We start from the raw sequence: 20,601 nt of genomic DNA on the forward strand, positions 1-20,601 counted from the left end.
GAACTCTGGAGATGGGAACTTGCCCTTCAATATATCCTCTCTTCCCATTACCCACCAGGCCTCAACCTCCGCTAATTTCAAGTTGCCGCCCATGTGTGTGTGTGTGTGTGTGTGTGTGTCTAAGGTAAGTCTTTCTGCTCCCGGGATTGGAATGACTCCTTACCCTCCCCCTTAAAACCCACATCCTTTCGTCTCTCCCTCTCCTTCCCTCTTTCCTGATGAAGCAACCGTGGGTTGCTAAAGCTTGAAGTTTGTGTGTGTGTTTTTTATTGTGTCTATCTACCAGCGCTTTCTCGTTTGGTAAGTCACAGCATCTTTTTTTAATATATTTTTCTCATATGGACTGGTGGACAGTGATCAACACAATTCCCCAACTTAAAATTGAAATGGAGACATGTATTCAGTACACAAGTAACGTGAAAATAGAATGTGAATCCTCTAGGCAAACAATGAGCAGCACAAGTCAACAACATAACTAGATCCAAGGTTCATGCAATATGTACACAGCCAACTTGAGTTAAACATATATATAAAACACAGCCAGCCAAACTCAATGTTCTGTCAGACATGGCCTTCACAAACCACAGATCCTCTGACAAACCGATCAGGCGCACACTGGACTGAATAACAATTCAAACAACAGTGGCACAACCAGTCTTAATTATGACATTCACATTTGGCTATAGTTGTTTAGGATTTCACACAGTGCACAATTGAGACATACTGGTCATTTCCTCATGAATGAATGCAAAGTTCATTTCTCGAATTAATGAACACACACATTCTCTCTCTCTCTCTCTCTCTCTCTCTCTCTCTCTCTCTCTCTCTCACACACACACACACACACACACACACACACACTGTTACAAAACCTCGGGATGTCAGTTGCTGATCCATACAACAGGAAGCAAAGTCTAACTATAGTTGGTAGAACGCAACAAATCTAGCTGATACTTTATCAATTTGCACCTGAGTAACTGCACCATCACACAAATAGTCAAAATAGTTTAAGCCCTTCCACTTTTTAAAAGAATCGGAATAGCATGCAGCTCCTCTCTGCTGCACATAATGATGCAGTGGGAATATGTTACAAAGACATCTACGTATGTGACTTCATGCCTCAGTAATTTGAGGAGGAAAACCTATCACCAGGAGTCCCATACTGCTTGCTAGATCCACTGTACTGCGTGTTATGAGAGAGAAGACTCTACCTTGCAAGTCTCAGGAGGTGAAAACATCTGCTAGGGAATGCTATTTTGACAGAGTTCGGCACAAACTGAAGTGCCGGGATTTTAAAATTCTCAGAAGGCAGGACCACTTAGTTTATTAATAATAATAATAATAATAATAACAGCTGAGAAGTGTCTTCGAAGACTTCCTAATCATGTGACAGCCTAACAACTTCATTGTTACAGTCCGTAAAGTGGTTTGTCCTTGCTCGCGATATAGATGTCCCATAATTTTTAAATATCACATATTCATAGAGACATTACTTGTGATGGATTACATGTGCATGTATACAGTTCCAATACAAATAAACACATTGGGATCATTAAATTTAAATTATTGAGTTTTATTTTAATATTCTGTGATCATTTTTGTCCTTGCAGTTCTCTGTTAACAATACTATATGTGTTTCAGTGTTCAGATTTATCTGGCAGCTTTGCAAGAGGGTTCCCATAACTGCCACAGCATTTACATCATAAGATTTTATAACACATACAAATCTCTCTCTCTCTCTCTCTCTCTCTAAAAAACCTGGTGCAGGTGTTTTCGGAGTCTGGTAGATTGGATGGACTCAATAAATAATTTCATAAAAAAAATAATTGAATTTAATAGCTAATTATTACACTCTACTTCTTTCTGTTAAAACAAAGATCGCTGTAAAAATAATCTTTGTTGTTGTTGTTGTTGTTGTTGTTGTAGCTACTTTTACATGTAGTTTTTAAGAATCAGCAATAAGCATATAATGTCTGATGCACACTTTTAGAGATACGCTTTCTTTTCAACCTCATCTTTTATTCCATAAAATCTGTCCAGTATTAGTGTGGAATATATATCAAACACAAAACACTGAACACCTTTCTTTTACAGTTAATGAAATTATAAAGCTCTTACTTGTTTTTTACTAAACTGGTCTGCTGTGCAGAGTTAGTTGTGAAGCTGTTGAATATGGCACTACTGCGCTCTGGAAATGAAGTGAGAAAATTTTTGACCCAGTAAAATGATATTATATTTAACAGTCTTCACTGAAAATATTATTCTAAATACTGTAAGAATGACAAATGGCAATCTGCTGCGCTCCACTCCAGCCTCAAACGCAGAAGCGAAAATATACACTTTTACAATTTTTAACGCTTCTCTCTACCTCCCCCAAATTTTGTTTGATTTCCATTGGCCACATATATGAAATTGAGAAAAGAAATTAAAAATAAGTCATAAATATAGAAGATCGAAACTGCATTCTCACATTTTTCAGTAGTCTTGAAACCAACTGGAGCCACAAAGGTGAAACTATGCCTTTAAAGAGTGCCTTGGCAAAAAAATTCTTCATCTTCCTGTCTTTATCAAAATGAAGTGTTTTATGCAATAAACACTTTTTGAATATATATCTTTCTAACTTTGCAGTATACTGTAAAATGTAGTGAAATGTAAATAGGGACAGTTTTTGAAGCTCTTTCCTAATAGCTTACCAGCAATAATTTATTTAGTATTTATGACCTATTCATCACTTGAACCTATTGTGTTATTAGCTATTAAGTATAGAAGTGTTTGTTTTCTACTCTCTACAAAATTTATATATTCTTTTTATATTGTAGTCCCTGTTCACACCAGGGTATGAATCAACAGGGACACATGTATACAATGCATTTTTCAATCTTCTCAGTGATCTTGTTGTGGTTTTAAGAGGGAAATGAAGTAGATCTCTAGAAGGCAAATAAACATTTATAAATTAAATATTTTATTTCAGTTAATAAAATTAAAGAAAATAGTAAAAAATTAGGCATATTTTATGAAAAAAATATTCATGTAAAAATGCCCTTTGTAGTACTTCCAATTTTAAATAAATACTACAATACCTGCTTTCTGAAGTTCGTACTTACCAGCCACATTTGGGGAAACAAAAACATCTGAATGTGTTTTCAAAAAAAAAAAAAAAATTAAATTGTACATATAATCTATTTTGCCAAGACTTTTCCTATGTATGTTTCAACCCCTGTATTATAAAGATAATTCAGTTTGAGCCAGTTCCCTTCTGAGAGTTCACCATTATTCACACCATTTGGTTCAATATCTTCATCAGTGACATCATGGACACCAGATGTTTCTCTTTCCCCATTATCCATTCAGACTCTGAATATTATTCTTCACTTCTCTTGAAGTCCTTATGTGTAATACTTCAGTTAGCGGGAATATTCAACTTCTTTTTACAGGATTTCGGCTGTCATGTCTTCTTGAGCATAATGTGTTTCTTTCAGAAATGCACCCAAGCTGCCATTCAGTTCATTTTTCTCATTGTCATTCTCCTTTTGAGTTTCAGGGGGCAATGTTTCTAAGATGCTGTTTCTGTTGAAGGGAAATTCATTGCCTTATTAAATCCTGAGTTTATACCTTATTCTAGAGATTTGCCTATGAGATACTTTTTTTCTAGGTGTGATTGAAAAAGCTTTCTGTTAAATGCGTTGTCTTTGGTTTTTCGTTTGGCATTTTCAACCACCTTATACCATCTCCATTTCATTGGAGTTCATTGGCTATGTAATGGCTGAGTTAGGTGTGTGAAATTTGCTGGAAGGAACATAAAAGCAATCATGATCTCTTCATGAAATTTGATCATGGCTAGAGATAAATGTGAACTTAAATTATCAAGGATAACAATTATTTCCCACTCGGTTCTATTAGACTAGGTTGTTACAATTCTCTGGAACTAGTCTGAGAAAGTGCTCCTGTCCATCCCATCAGAGTTAGTACAGTTGAAGAAAGTTTCATTTGTGCTGTTTCTGAAATGCTATCTCTACTTCACTTAATATTTCGACGTGTGTTACACAGTTTTTCCTTGTGCCTGGCCATAAATCAGATTACCCAGACATTGCCTGGCAAAATGACTTTAAAACATTTTTCAACTCTACCATCTCTGTCAAGGTAGTATTTTACAAAATGTCTTAAGTCAAAAGTGACTTACTCTGAGGATGGTTGAATTATATGCAGCCAAAATATCATTGGAAGAGATTTTATTTGCACAGCAGCATGGCTGAAATTTAATGGACTCTTCATTACACCATGGAAAGTTGAAAATGCACTAATTTAGATATTTTGAACTGTTGTCTAGCTTTTCTTATGATCATCCCTCTCAACATCAAAAGCCTTATCCACGATGTCTTCATTAAGAAGACAGTAAACTTCACTGCGAGTATCTCGCTTTTAATGTATCATCATCATTTTATGTAGGTCTAACCTGAAAAAGATGTGAATTATGTGGGTCTCAGAAAGTACAAACATCAAGAAATAATGTTTACATGTGCAATATGTCTAAGAATATCTGTTAGTAAAGACAAACTTGGTACGGGAAGTTAGCCAAATTTACTTCAAAGGTTTTCCCTAGGAACACCATTGTCAAGCCATTAACATCACAAAAAATGAATATTTCTCAAATGCAAAAATTTTTATTATAAATACTATTATTTTTATATGACATTACTCACCAAAAGAAAGCAAATCAGTAACAGAAGAACTTTAGGCCATAAATACAATCACTTCTTGCTGATAACCATATTTGTGAGCTTCCAAGTTTTAGAAGGAATGAATATCTAACTATTCAGTGTTGCAAACAAATTTTAGACTTAGATTCTGATAACAAAATGACAATAGCATTTACTTTTCCTAATGATATAAATTTTGTTTAAATTACTTTGAAACTAAGGTGAACAAATTACATTGAAACTCTTTTTCTGAAATGGTCCCTGTTTATCCTGTTTTATGGTACTACTTCCATCTGCAGAAAGTGATGTTAATTTTAAAAGAGTAATTATGAGAGACTGTCATGTGTTTCATTTCTGTTGCTTTTTACAGACTGCAGGAATCCTTGGAAATTTTGCTGTCAACATAATGAGTCTGCTATATTTCATCCAAGTATTTGTGGACGATTCCAGTTCCATAGCATTTTGGGTTGTTTCACTTATCAGCTCGACAGGCTTTGCTCTTGCTATGGACAAGGTATTGTCATATTCAGTTCTAGCTGAACCATCAAATAAAGATATTATTTCTGCATGTTATTACACTGTTTAGTCATGATGAAGATTTAAAAAATACTGAATTAATTATCCTAATCTCTTTTGTTATCAAATTTCTCTGATAATAATGTAAGAAGACAGCACCTATTCATGTGTAAATTGTGATTTGTGCCCTTGTCATGTAATAGAAGCTACCTATCTTTAATTATATTTGAGCATATATTTCTGTTGAAGTGTAAACTTTGTAACATTCAACATACATACTTTGTTACATTCCATCATGGATTTTCGATTGTTTGTAGTATATACTTTGATCCTTCCACATACATGGGTGTTTTCTCTTGTGACAGAATGTATAGAACACAACACAGAAGTAGTTTTATCTACATAATGCAAACTGTGTGGATGACTAAAACTAGATTTGGAATCTGGAAACATAAAATATGAAGTCCCACAAACATCAAGGCTGGTTGTGCCATTGTTCTTTCCATGCTTTAATAAAGTGTTCAGGAAACTTCCCTGCACCACAGTCTTATTATAAAAAGTGACTTTGTCATATGTTGAGTAAACAGCAATCAGTGTGTGCTAAAAACATTTCTATTCTGGTCCTGACTGCACATAAAAAATCCTAGATTAATATTTGGATAGACTACTAGTCACAACATAAAGGAGGTGTTGAGTTGGAGACAGGCACAATGAATAGAATACTAAAAATACCTAAGTGCAATATCTCTTTTCCAAGTGATTGGCAACAGTATTGACATGCACTCTTTGAAATAACACCTGCTTATTAGAAAAACTAAACTAAATATTACTTCTGAGAAAGAATGCCTATGCAGTATGAGAATAGCAATGCCTTGAAGAGCAAGGAAGATTAATAATGACACAGGGGGAGGGGGTGGCACGCAGACCGTCTGTTAGTAACCAAAAAACCAATACACTGTTGATGAGAACAGGAACAAATATTGCTACCAAAATGCACATCTAACCACTCCACCAATAAATCATAGTTGATGTACTGCAGATGAGAGTCTTGGAAAAAAAAACAGACAATGTAAATGAAGGATCCCTATACCTTCACTTTCAATAAAGAGAGCACTGTGGGGCATACTGTGTATGCCACATGCTGCAAGGTGCAGCTCCAACTGTTGATGGTAATTGGCCCAGTCCTCTTTCTGGCTGTCAAACACTGGAAAATTTGGCACAAATACGGGAGCAGCTTGCTGAGATGCCGCCTCTGCAATCAAAATGTGAATGAGTTGAATTACACTGTACAGCAGTGTCTGAGTTTGCTGACTCTTTAAACGAAGACCTGAATCAAAGACAGCTCCAGTGATTGGACAGGCAGGATAAATCAAAAGCACACTCACACCTTGTGTGAAAAAATACTACCAAAGAACTGAAACCTGAATGTTTCCTTTCTGAATTGTCACAAAAGTAGAAAAAGAGATCAAATAACCACTGAAAACCAAGCAGATTAACATCATCAGGAACAGAAGATAAAGACTTGTACAGCATGTGAATGGTCAACCTGGACTATACAAAAAAAGGCAACTACTACTAAGAAACTTCTTTCACAAATGTGTGGGGCCCTGTCCTGTTATCCGAATTGTGGAGTGCAATGAACACTGCTGCATGTGGACTATAACAACGTAAGAACCGTGATGATCTGGCCCCCCAGAACGAACTAGTATATGGGTAAAATTCCAGCTGGTAGAAAGCCACTTGAACAAACGTGAAAAACAAAATGGCTGCTCCAGCAAAATGAACTAACACACAATAAGACATATGAAAACACCCTTTAGGTGTACTGAAAACATTGCTTTGTTGCCATTGTAATATGGTAGTTGAGAGGAGAGCACTAGAAAAGCACACAAAACCTTTTACATCATCACCAATGTAATCTTCTTTATCCCAGTGGGTGGCTGGCAGTATTGAGATGCACTCATTGGAATACCAAACGTTTATTACAAGAAACAATGAACTACGACAGCTGAGAATGAAAGTCTACACAATTTGAGAGCAACAATGTCTTGAGAAGCAGGGAAGATTAATAATGACACAGTGTTATGAAGATGGGAGTTCATAGGCAATCAATGGATGAGACAATGTGAAGTGGTGCCCTCGGGAGTGGCTTACAGAAGTCCGGTAATGGACATGGCACAGGGCAAAGGTGGCATGACACCTTGGCAGGCAGTGGGAGTGGCAGCAGCAGACAGGGCCTGTAACGGAGGCTTGTAACAGGGACTTGGAGCAACTGTTGGTCAGTTAGGGCACAGACCATAACTGGCTTTTGAATAGTTGCCTGTGGAAGGATACATTCTTGGTATCACATGAACCTGTGACTGTGCAGTCCACAGCTCGTAGTCTAGTGGCTAGCATTGCTGCCCTGGATGACGGGGTCCCGCATTCGATTCCCGGCTGGGTTGAGGATTTTCTCTGTCTGGGGACTGGGTGTTTGTGTTTTCCTCATCATTTCATCATCATGATCATTCATGATAGTGGCTAGTTTGAACTGCATAAAAAAATTGGAGTGCGAACAAAATTTTGACTTTGCATGGGCACTGATGACCGTGCAGTTGAGCGTCCCACAAACCAATCCTCAACATCATCATTATTTGACTGTTGTTGTTGTTGTTGTTGTGGTCTTTAGTCCTGAGAATGATTTGATGCAGCTCTCCATGCTACTCTATCCTGTGCAAGCTTCTTCATCTCCCAGTACCTACTGCAACCTACATCCTTCTGAATCTGCTTAGTGTATTCATCTCTTGGTCTCCCTCTACGATTTTTACCCTCCACGCTGCCCTCCAATGCTAAATTTGTGATTCCTTGATGCCTCAAAACATGTCCTACCAACCGATCCCTTCTTCTGGTCAAGTTGTGCCACAAACTTCTCTTCTCCCCAATCCTATTCAATACCTCCTCATTAGTTACCTGATCTACCCACCTTATCTTCAGCATTCTTCTGTAGCACCACATTTCGAAGGCTTCTATTCTCTTCTTGTCCAAACTGGTTATCGTCCATGTTTCACTTCCATACATGGCTACACTCCATACAAATACTTTCAGAAACGCCTTCCTGACACTTAAATCTATACTCGATGTTAACAAATTTTTCTTCTTCAGAAATGATTTCCTTGCCATTGCCAGTCTACATTTTATATCCTCTCTACTTCGACCATCATCAGTTATTTTACTCCCTAAATAGCAAAAGTCCTTTACTACTTTCAGTGTCTCATCTCCTAATCTAATCCCCTCAGCATCACCCGATTTAATTTGACTACATTCCATTATCCTCGTTTTGCTTTTGTTGATGTTCATCTTATATCCTCCTCTCAAGACACTGTCCATTCCGTTCAACTGCTCTTCCAAGTGCTTTGCTGTCTCTGACAGAATTACAATGTCATCGGCGAACCTCAAAGTTTTTACTTCTTCTCCATGAATTTTAATACCTACTCCGAATTTTTCTTTTGTTTCCTTTACTGCTTGCTCAATATACAGATTGAATAACATCGGGGAGAGACTACAACCCTGTCTCACTCCTTTCCCAACCACTGCTTCCCTTTCATGCCCCTCGACTCTTATAACTCCCATCTGGTTTCTGTACAAATTGTAAATAGCCTTTCGCTCCCTGTATTTCACCCCTGTCAACTTCAGAATTTGAAAAAGAGTATTCCAGTTAACGTTGTCAAAAGCTTTCTCTAAGTCTACAAATGCTAGAAATGTAGGTTTGCCTTTTCTTAAGCTTTCTTCTAAGATAAGTCATAAGGTTAGTATTGCCTCACGTGTTCCAACATTTCTACGGAATCCAAACTGATCTTCCTCGAGGTCCGATTCTACCAGTTTTTCCATTCGTCTGTAAAGAATTCGCGTTAGTATTTTGCAGCTGTGACTTATTAAACTGATAGTTTGGTAATTTTCACATCTGTCAACACCTGCTTTCTTTGGGATTGGAATTATTATATTCTTCTTGAAGTCTCATGGTATTTCACCTGTCTCATACATCTTGCTCACCAGATGGTAGAGTTTTGTCATGACTGGCTCTCCCAAGGCCATCAGTAGTTCTAATGGAATGTTGTCTACTCCCGGGGCCTTGTTTCGACTCAGGTCTTTCAGTGCTCTGTCAAACTCTTCACACAGTATCTTATCTCCCATTTCATCTTCATCTACATCCTCTTCCATTTCTATAATATTGTCCTCAAGTACATTGCCCTTGTATAAACCCTCTATATACTCCTTCCACCTTTCTGCCTTCCCTTCTTTGCTTAGAACTGGGTTTCCATCTGAGCTCTTGATATTCATACAAGTGGTTCTCTTCTCTCCAAAGGTGTCTTTAATTTTCCTGTAGGCAGTATCTATCTTACCCCTAGTGAGACAAGCCTCTACATCCTTACATTTGTCCTCTAGCCATCCCTGCTTAGCCATTTTGCACTTCCTGTCGATCTCATTTTTGAGACGTTTGTATTCCTTTTTGCCTGCTTCATTTACTGCGTTTTTATATTTTCTCCTTTCATCAATAAAATTCAATATTTCTTCTGTTGCCCAAGGATTTCTATTAGCCCTCGTCTTTTTACCTACTTGATCCTCTGCTGCCTTCACTACTTGATCCCTCAGAGCTACCCATTCTTCTTCTACTGTATTTCTTTCCCCCATTCCTGTCAATTGTTCCCTTATGCTCTCCCTGAAACTCTCTACAACCTCTGGTTCTTTCAGTTTATCCAGGTCCCATCTCCTTAAATTCCCACCTTTTTGCAGTTTCTTCAGTTTCAATCTGCAGTTCATAACCAATAGATTGTGGTCAGAATCCACATCTGCCCCTGGAAATGTCTTACAATTTAAAACCTGGTTCCTAAATCTCTGTCTTACCATTATATAATCTATCTGATACCTTTTAGTATCTCCAGGATTCTTCCAGGTATACAACCTTCTTTTATGATTCTTGAACCAAGTATTAGCTATGATTAAGTTATGCTCTGCGCAAAATTCTACCAGGCGGCTTCCTCTTTCATTTCTTAGCCCCTCTATATTCACCTACTATGTTTCCTTCTCTCCCTTTTCCTACTAACGAATTCCAGTCACCCATGACTATTAAATTTTCGTCTCCCTTCACTACCTGAATAATTTCTTTTATCTCGTCATACATTTCATCTATTTCTTCATCATCTGCAGAGCTAGTTGGCATATAAACTTGTACTACTGTAGTAGGCATGGGCTTTGTGTCTATCGTGGCCACAATAATGCGTTCACTATGCTGTTTGTAGTAACTAACCCACACTCCTATTTTTTATTCATTATTAAACCTACTCCTGCATTACCCCTATTTGATTTTGTATTTATAACCCTGTAATCACCTGACCAAAAGTCTTGTTCCTCCTGCCACCGAACTTCACTAATTCCCACTACATCTAACTTTAACCTATCCATTTCCCTTTTTAAATTTTCTAACCTACCTGCCCGATTAAGGTATCTGACATTCCACGCTCCGATCCGTAGAATGCCAGTTTTCTTTCTCCTGATAATGACGTCCTCTTGAGTAGTCCCCACCCGGAGATCCGAATGGGGGACTGTTTTACCTCCGGAATATTTTACCCAAGAGGACGCCATCATCATTTAATCATACAGTAAAGCTGCATGTCCTCGGGAAAAATTACGGCTGTAGTTTCCCCTTGCTTTCAGCCGTTTGCAGTACCAGCACAGCAAAGCCGTTTCGGTTAATGTTACAAGGCCAGATCAGTCAATCATCCAGACTGTTGCCCCTGCAACTACTGAAAAGGCTGCTGCCCCTCTTCAGGAACCACATGTTTGTCTGGCCTCTCAACAGATACCCCTTCGTTGTGGTTGCACCTGCGGTACGGCCATCTGTATCGCTGAGGCACGCAAGCCTCCCCACCAATGGCAAGGTCCATGGTTCATGGGGGGGATTATTTGACTAACCAAATGAAAGTGCTGGCAGGTTGATAGACATACAAACAAACACAAACATACACACAAAATTCAAGCTTTTGCAGCCAACGGTTGCTTCATCAGGAAAGAGGGAAAGAGAGGGAAAGATGAAAGGATGTGGGTTTTAAGGGAGAGGGTAAGGAGTCATTCCAATCCCGGGAGCGGAAAGACTTACCTTAGGGGGAAAAAAGGACAGGTATACACTCGCGCGCACACAAACACCATTATTTGACTATGCAGATATAAGTAGGACTTGCAAGTGCAGTGCCGTGTGCTGTGATTCACTTGATTGTACACAATACCATGGCTATTTATAAACAACGTTCTAGATGAGCAGGGGTCATTCCTGGACTGTAATGCTTATTCTGCGGTTTTGTTGCCAAATATGCAGGGTCCCAGCTGTGCATACACCACAGTAAGCTTTTGGATGAAGTCCATCCCCAAGTAGTGGCAAATGACCGGGACACACACACACACACACACACACACACACACACACACACACACTGAGTTACTCTCCTCGGCCAGCAAGTTGGGCATTAGTGGCTAGGGGCAGTAGCCATGTGTATGTGAGTTGTTGTATGAATGTTTGGGAGTCCTACTTCTGTGGAAGCTTGTCTAAAAGCTTAAATATTTCTAGTATTCTTTTCAAAGTTCTTGTTGTAGACTCAGTACCTGGTCTATGTGGTGAGTAGCAATCTACCCTCTGCATATTGTTCTTGTTGCATCCTGGTGTCTCCATTGCTAGGTTACTGTTTTCTGCATATTACAGCCAGCTTCAGATATTTTTTAAACACAAACAGTATGTATTCTTTTTCTACAAATTATCTACTGCTAGAATGCTTAGAACAACAGATATATAAAATGTTTTTGTAGGATTTAAAATATTTTTCAATGTTTCCTACTACATGAAATTTTCTTTATCTGCAGTAAGCTGGCTAATACAATAGGCTACTTTGTTAATTGGATGCTATTGTGGTTGTTTCTCAATGCAGTTTTTTAAGATGCATGTGTGCCAGAAGCAAGCACAGTTATCACAATCATCTGTTTCACACAGTATTAAGTAAACTAACTGATATATGTAGCCAGCAAAAATAACACCTGAAAGAACATGAAGTGATATCAATTTCATAATAAAACTGAAATTGATATCACTTCATGTTCCTTCAGGTGTTATTTTTCTGGATACATATATCAGTTAGCTTACTGATATATAATAATAATAAAACTGAAGGGAAATGAATAGGTCAAAGTTAGATATAGTGGGAATTGGTGAAGTTTGGTGGCAGGAGGAGCAAGACTTTTGGTCAGGTGAATACAGGGTTATAAATACAAAATCAAATAGGGGTAGGTTTAATAATGAAAAAAAAAAAATAGGAGTGCGTGTAAGCTATTACAAACAGCATAGTGAATGCATTGCTGTGGCCAAGATAGACATGAAGCCCACGCCCACTACAGTAGTACAAGTTTGTATGCCAACTAGCTCTGCAGATGATGAAGAAACTGAAGAAATATATGACGAGATAAAAGAGTTTATTCAGATAGTGAAGGGAGCTGAAAATTTAGTAGTCATGGGTGACTGGAATTTGATAGTAGGAAAAGGAAGAGAAGAAAACGTAGTAGGTGAATATGGATTGGGGGGAAGAAATGAAAGAGGAAGCCGCCTGGTAGAATTTTGCACAGAGCATAACTTAATCATAGCTAACACTTGGTTCAAGAATCATAACATAAGGTTGTATGCATGGAAGAAGCCTGGAGATATTGACAGGTTTCAGATAGATTATATAATGGTAAGACAGAGATTTAGGAACCAGGTTTTAAATTGTAAGACATTTAAATGGGCAGATGTCCCTGACACAATCAATTGGTTATGAAATGTAGATTAAAACTGAAGAAACTGCAAAAAGGCGGGAATTTAAGGAGATGGGACCTGGATAAACTGACTAACCCAGAGCTAGTACAGAGTTTCAGGGAAAATATAAGGAAAAAATTGACTGGAATGGGGGAAAGAAATACAGTAGAAGAAGAATGGGTTGCTTTGGGGGATGAAGTAGTGAAGGCAGCAGAGGATCAAGTAGGTAAAAAGACAAGGGCTAGTAGAAATCCTTGGGTAACAGATGGAAATATTGAATTTAATTGATGAAAGGAGAAATATAAAAATGAAGTAAATGAAGCAGGCAAAAAGGAATACAAATATCTCAAAAATGAGATCGACAGGAAGTGCAAAATGGGTAAGCAGGCTCTCACTAGGGGTAAGATAGATACTGCCTACAGGAAAATTAAAGAGACCTTTGGAGAAAAGAGAACCACTTGTTTGAATATCAAGAGCTCAGATGGAAATCCAGTTATAAGCAAAGTAGGGAAAGCAGAAAGGTGGAAGGAGTATATAGAGGGTCTATACAAGGGCGATGTACCTGAGGACAATATTATGGAAATGGAAGAGGATGAAGATGAAGATGAAATAGGAGATACGATACTGCATGAAGAGTTTGACAGAGCACTCAAAGACCTGAGTCGAAACAAGACCCCGGGAGTAGACAACAATCCATTAGAACTACTGACAGCCTTGGGAGAGCCAGTCCTGACAAAACTATACCATCTGGTGAGCAAGATGTATGCGACTGGCGAAATACCATGAGACTTCAAGAAGAATATAATAATTCCAATCTCAAAGAAAGCAGGTGTTGACAGATGTAAAAATTACCGAACTATCAGTTTAATAAGCCATGGCTGTAAAATACTAACACAAATTCTTTACAGACGAAAGGAAAAACTGATAGAAGCTGACCTTGGGGAAGATCAGTTTGGATTCCGCAAGAAATACTGGAACATGTGAGGCAATACTGACCCTATGACTTATCTTAGAAGCTAGATTAAGAAAAGGTAAACCTACATTTCTACCATTTGTAAACTTAGAAAAAGCTTTTGACAATGTTGACTGGAATACTCTCTTTCAAATTCTGAAGGTGGCAGGGGTAAAATACAGGGAGCAAAAGGCTATTTACAATTTGTGCAGAGAGCAGATGGCATTAGTAAGTGTCGAGGGGCATGAAAGGAAACAGTGGTTGGGAAGGGAGTGACACAGGGTTGTAGCCTATCCCCGATATTATTCAATCTGTATATTGAGCAAGCAGTAAAGGAAACAAAAGAAAAATGCTGAGTAGGTATTAAAATCCATGGAGAAGAAATAAAAACTTTGAGGTTCGCCGATGGCATTGTAATTCTGTCAGAGACAGCAAAGGACTTGGAAGAGCAGTTGAATGGAATGGACAGTGTCTTGAAAGGAGGATATAAGATGAATATCAACAAAAGCAAAATGAGGATAATGGAATGTAGTCGAATTAAGTCTGGTGATGCTTTGGAAATGAGACACTTAAAGTAGTAAAGGAGTTTTGTTATTTGGGGAGCAAAATAACTGATGATGGTCGAAGTAGAGAGGATATAAAATGTAGACTGGCAATGGCAAGGAAAGTGTTTCTGAAGAAGAGAAATTTGTTAACATCAAGTATAGATTTAAGTATCAGGAAGTCGTTTCTGGAAGTATTTTTATGTAGCCATGTATGGAAGTGAAACATGGATGATAAATAGTTTGGACAAGAAGAGAATAGAAGCTTTCGAAATGGTGCTACAGAAGAATGCTGAAGATTAGCTGGGTAGATCACATAACTAATGAGGAAGTACTGAAGAGGATTGGGGAGAAGAGGAGTTTGTGTCACAACTTGACTAGAGGATGGGATCGGTTGGTAGGACATGTTCTGAGGCATCAAGGGATCACCAATTTAGAATTGGAGGGCAGTGTGGAGGGTAAAAATCGTAGAGAGAGACCAAGAGATGAATACATGAAATAGATTCAGAAGGATGTAGGTTGCCGTAGATACTGGAAGATGAAGAACCTTGCACAGGATAGAGTAGCATGGAGAGCTGCATCAAACCAGTCTCTGGACTGAAGACCACAACTACTACAACAATAAAACTGAAATACACCACTGGCCATTAAAATTGCTACTCCACGAAGATGTTGTGCTACAGACGAGAAATTTAACCGACAGGAAGAAGATGCTGTGATATGCAGATGATTAGCTTTTCAGAGCATTCACACAAGGTTGACGCTGGTGGCGACACCTACAACGTGCTAACATGAGGAAAGTTTCTAACCAATTTCTCATACACAAACAGCAGTTGACCAACATTGCCTGGTGAAACGTTGTTGTGATACCTCCTGTAAGGAGGAGAAATGCATACCATCACGTTTCTGACTTTGATAAAGGTCAGAGTGTAGCCTATCGCGATTGCGGTTTATTGTGATATTGCTGCTCGCTTTGGTAGAGATCCAATGACTGTTAGCAGACTATGGAATCAGTGGGTTCAGGAGGGTAATACGGAACGCTGTGCTGGATTCCAACGGCCTCATATCACTAGCAGTTGAGATGACAGGCATCTTATCCGCATAGTTGTAATGGATCGTGCAGCCACATCTCGATCCCTGAGTCAACAGATGGGGACGTTTGTAAGACAACAACCATCTGCACGAACAGTTCAATGATGTTTGCAGCAACATGGACTATCAGCTCAGAGACCATGGCTGCAGTTACCATTGACACTGCATCACAGTCAGGAGCTCCTGCGATGGTGTACTCAATGACGAACCTGGGTGCACGAATGGCAAAACATCATTTTTTCGGATGAATCCAGGTTCTGTGTACAGCATCATGATGGTCTCATTCGAGTTTGGCCACATCGCGATGAACGCACATTGGAAGCATGTATTTGTCATCGCCATACTGACGTATCACCTGGCGTGATAGTATGGGGTGCCATTGGTTGCACGTCTCGGTCACCTCTTGCTCGCATTGACGGCGCTTTGAACAGTGGACATTACATTTCAGATGTGTTACGACCCGTGGCTCTACCCTTCATTCGATCCCTGCGAAACCCTACATTTCAGCAGGATAATGCATGACCGCATGTTGGAGGTCCTGCACAGACCTTTCTGCATACAGAAAATGTTCGACTGCTGCCCTGGCCAGCACATTCTCCATATCTCTCACCAATTGAAAACGTCTGGTCAATGATGGCCAAGCAACTGGCTCATCACAATATGCCTGTCACTACTCTTGATGAACTGTGGTATCATGTCGAAGCTGCATGGGCAGCTGTACCTGTACACGCCGTCCAAGCTCTGTTTGACTCAATGCCCAGGCGTATCAAGGCTGTTATTACGGCCAGAAGTGGTTGTTCTGGGTACTGATTTCTCAGGATCTATGCACCCAAATTGCATGAAAATGTAATCACATGTCAGTTCTAGTATAATAAGTTTGTCATCTGCATTTCTTCTTGGTGTAGCAATTTTAATGGTCAGTAGTGTAAATTATAAGCCATTGTGTTAATGTAACGATCATACTTTCATTCTGATAAAACATTTTTTCGTGGTTGGTTCTCAGTATATTTTTTTACAAAACAGATGTGCCAGTGTAGAACTGATTGTTTCACTACAATATGACAATCCGGTGGTTTTACCTGTTTGTAATACTGTGTTATGTCTTCACAACAAGTTGATATGTTTCCTCTTTGAAAACAAAAGCCTTGCATTATAATGAACTTATCAATATTCATTTGTCATTTTCATACCTTACCAGGGAAGTGCAGAAATAAATGTGCTATATGTTTGCAATTTCAATAGAATTACTAAACTGGAATCTTTATATGAAAAAAGTCATACTTATAAGAAGCACATTAATATAGGTCCAGCAGTTTTCCTACATCACATGTGTTAAAGCAACAGCAGAGAACAATCCAAAACAGTATTATGTTTGCTAACTATTTACAAGGAAACCTGCTGGTTATTTCAGTCTTAATGTAATCAGCAGTTCTAGGCACTTCAGTCCGGAACCACGCGGCTGCTATGGTTGCAGGTTCGAATCCTGCTTCGGGCATGGATGTGTGTGACGTCCTTAGGTTAAGTCCCATAGTGCTTAGAACCATAATCAGCAGATGAGTCTAACAGAATATTCTTCTGAACTGTCCACAGGCCTTGGTGCTAGATTTGTCTGGCGATGGTGTCACTTTTGATAATCTGTGGTCAGGCCCTGGTATTCCATTTGGAGGCAGTCTTATAATGATGGCGTTAGATATAGTACTGTATGGGTTCCTGGCATACTATCTTGACTGCGTCATTCCAAGTAAGTATTGTCACATGAATAGTAAATATAGTGTTGGATGAAGTCCTTTGCTTACAGAAGAAATTTATTTGATTCCATTCATGTTTAACCTGTCCCTAATTTTAGGTGAACATGGTACAAAAAGATCACCTTGGTTCTGTCTGACACCTGGTTTCTGGTTTTCAAAAAAAGCTACACCACATGTGAGTTTTTGCATTAGTTTTCATGGAAACTGAATTACTCGATGAACAGGAAAATTAATTCTATAATTTCTGTTTTGTACAGGTATCCTCTGTAAATGGTGAGTCTGGATCTTTCAATGCTGCTGACGAGTCATCTCAAGATATTGAACCAGTTGCGAGAGAAATGAAAGGCAAGGAAGCCATTAAAATTGTTGATTTATTCAAGACATTTCAGGCTTGCAGGAAGCCTGAAGTGAAGGCAGTAAATGGTCAGTATACTTAAATAATTACATGAAATTTTTGTGAGGTAGTGGGTGTAGAGAGAGAGAGAGAGAGAGAGAGAGAGAGAGAGAGAGAGAGAGAGAGAGAGAGAGCACCATTTTTTTTTTTTTTTCCAATGCTGACAACACAGGTTTACAAGGTGTTTAGTTTTAGATGCAATAGCAAGTATTCTTAGCTAGTCACTACATGCAATAGCTTTTATTATTTCATTTCTTGGTGACAATTCATGATGAAGAGTGCTAGTCTGGTTCCACCAAACAAACAATATAATTTCCTGATGGTGTGCACCATACTTTGTAAGGTGTGTTTCTTTTTTCGATGGGCTGAGCCAATCTTTCCTCTTCTTCAATTTCATATAAAGGCAACATTTCTCATCACCTGTAACAATGTTCTCAAGGAACAGTTTCTGCCTATGCCATGCCAAACAGAAACAGGTGGAGCGACTAACATTTGATCATGATTTTATGGGAAATGACCAGTAACTGAACATGATTTTAAGGGATGTTTAAGGGAGATGTAGTCACAATAAATTTTAACTGCACACCTACATCAACAATGCTACAGTCACACTTTCATATCTCACAGTAAACTTGGCTAATGTTAAATGCTGTGGGTTGTTGTTCTCATTTTTTAAAATAAGCATTCAAGTGTTTAATCTTTGTGCTTCATGGAGTTTTTACATCTTAATTTTCACTGTGAGAGCACATGATGAAAACTGATTCACTTCAGGTGCAAATGAAGACATGCATGAACATCATTGAAGAGTTGTTGTTGTTGTTGTTGTTGTTGCTGCTGCTGCTGCTGCTGCTGCTGCTGTTGTTGTTGTTGTTGTTGTTGTTGTAGTCTTCAGTCCTGAGACTGGTTTGATGCAGCTCTCCATGCTACTCTATCCTGTGCAAGCTTCATCATCTCCCAGTACCTTCTGCAGCCTACATCCTTCTGAATCTGCTTAGTGTACTCATCTTTTGGTCTCCCTCTACGATTTGTACCCTCCACGCTGCCCTCCAATACTAGATTGGTGATCCCTTGATGTCTCAGAACATGTCCTACCAACCGATCCCTTCTTCTAGTCAAGTTGTGCCACAAGCTCCTCTTCTTCCCAATTCTATTCAATACCACCTCATTAGTTACGCGATCTACCCGTCTAATCTTCAGCATTCTTCTGTAGCACCACATTTCGAAAGCTTCGATTCTCTTCTTATCCAAACTATTTATCGTCCACATTTCACTTCCATACATGGCTACACTCCATACAAATACTTTCAGAAATGACTTCCTGACATTTAAATCTATACTCGATGTTAACAAATTTTTCTTCTTCAGAAACGCTTTCCTTGCCATTGCCAGTCTACATTTTATATCCTCTCTACTTCGACCATCATCAGTTATTTTGCTCCCAAATAGCAAAACTCCTTTACTACTTTAAGTGTCTCATTTCCTAATCTAATTCCCGCAGCATCACTCAACTTAATTCGACTGCATTCCATTATCCTTGTTGTGCTTTTGTTGATGTTCATCTTATACCCTCATTTCAAGACACTGTCCATTCTGTTCAATTGCTCTTCCAAGTCCTTTGCTGTCTCTGACAGAATTACAATGTCATCGGTGAACCTCAAAGTTTTTACTTCTTCTCCATGGATTTCAATACCTACTCTGAACTTTTCTTTTGTTTCCTTTATTGCTTGCTCAATATACAGATTGAATAACATCAGGGATAGGCTACAACCCTGTCTCACTCCCTTCCCAACCACTGCTTCCCTTTCATGTCCCCCGACTCTTATAACTGCCATCTGGTTTCTGTACAAATTGTAAATAGCCTTTCGCTCCCTGTATTTTACCCCTGCCACCTTCAGAATTTGAAAGAGAGTATTCCAATCAACATTGTCAAAAGCTTTCTCTAAGTCTACAAATGCTAGAAATGTAGGTTTGCCTTTCCTTAATCTTTCTTCTAAGATAAGTCATAGGGTCAGTATTGCCTCATGTGTTCCAACATTTCTACAGAATCTAAACTGATCTTCCTCGAGGTCGGCTTCTATCAGTTTTTCCATTCGTCTGTAAAGAATTCGCGTTAGTATTTTGCAGCTATGACTTATTAAACTGATAGTTCGGTAATTTTCACATCTGTCAACACCTGCTTTCTTTGGGATTGGAAGTATTATATTCTTCTTGAAGTCTCACGGTATTTCGCCAGTCTCATACATCTTGCTCACCAGATGGTAGAGTTTTGTCAGGACTGGCTCTCCCAAGACTGTCAGTAGTTCTAATGGATTGTTGTCTACTCCCGGGGTCTTGTTTCGACTCAGGTCTTTGAGTACTCTGTCAAACTCTTCATGCAGTATCGTATCTCCCATTTCATCTTCATCTACATTCTCTTCCATTTCCATAATATTGTCCTCAAGTACATTGCCCTTGTATAGACCCTCTATATACTCCTTCCACCTTTCTGCTTTTCTTTCTTTGCTTAGAACTGGGTTTCCATCTGAGCTCTTGATATTCAAACAAGTGGTTCTCTTTTCTCCAAAGGTCTCTTTAATTTTCCTGTACCCCTAGTGAGATAAGCCTCTACATCCTTACATTTGTCCTCTAGCCATCCCTGTTTAGTCATTTTGCACTTCCTGTCGATATCATTTTTGAGATGTTTGTATTCCTTTTTTCCTGCTTCATTTACTGCATTTTTATATTTTCTCCTTTCATCAATTAAATTCAATATTTCTTCTGTTACACAAGGGTTTCTACTAGCCCTCGTCTTCTTACCTATTTGATCCTCTGCTGCCTTCACTATTTCATCCCTCAAAGCTACGCATTCTT

At 38.7% G+C, this 20,601-nt stretch overlaps 1 protein-coding gene across 1 annotated transcript in view; it reads left to right on the top strand.

Moving 5' to 3' along the window:
• LOC124544655 (cholesterol transporter ABCA5-like) overlaps window positions 1–20,601 on the top strand; it is a 347,877-nt gene that overhangs the window by 158,006 nt on the left and 169,270 nt on the right. The window contains exons 9-12 of the mRNA XM_047123269.1: window positions 5,068–5,211; window positions 17,200–17,350; window positions 17,456–17,532; window positions 17,615–17,780. Coding sequence (XP_046979225.1) covers window positions 5,068–5,211; window positions 17,200–17,350; window positions 17,456–17,532; window positions 17,615–17,780 — 538 coding nt within the window. The remainder of the gene's footprint in view (window positions 1–5,067; window positions 5,212–17,199; window positions 17,351–17,455; window positions 17,533–17,614; window positions 17,781–20,601) is intronic.

The sequence above is a fragment of the Schistocerca americana genome, chromosome 8, assembly GCF_021461395.2.
Source record: "Schistocerca americana isolate TAMUIC-IGC-003095 chromosome 8, iqSchAmer2.1, whole genome shotgun sequence".
NCBI lineage: Eukaryota > Metazoa > Arthropoda > Insecta > Orthoptera > Acrididae > Schistocerca > Schistocerca americana.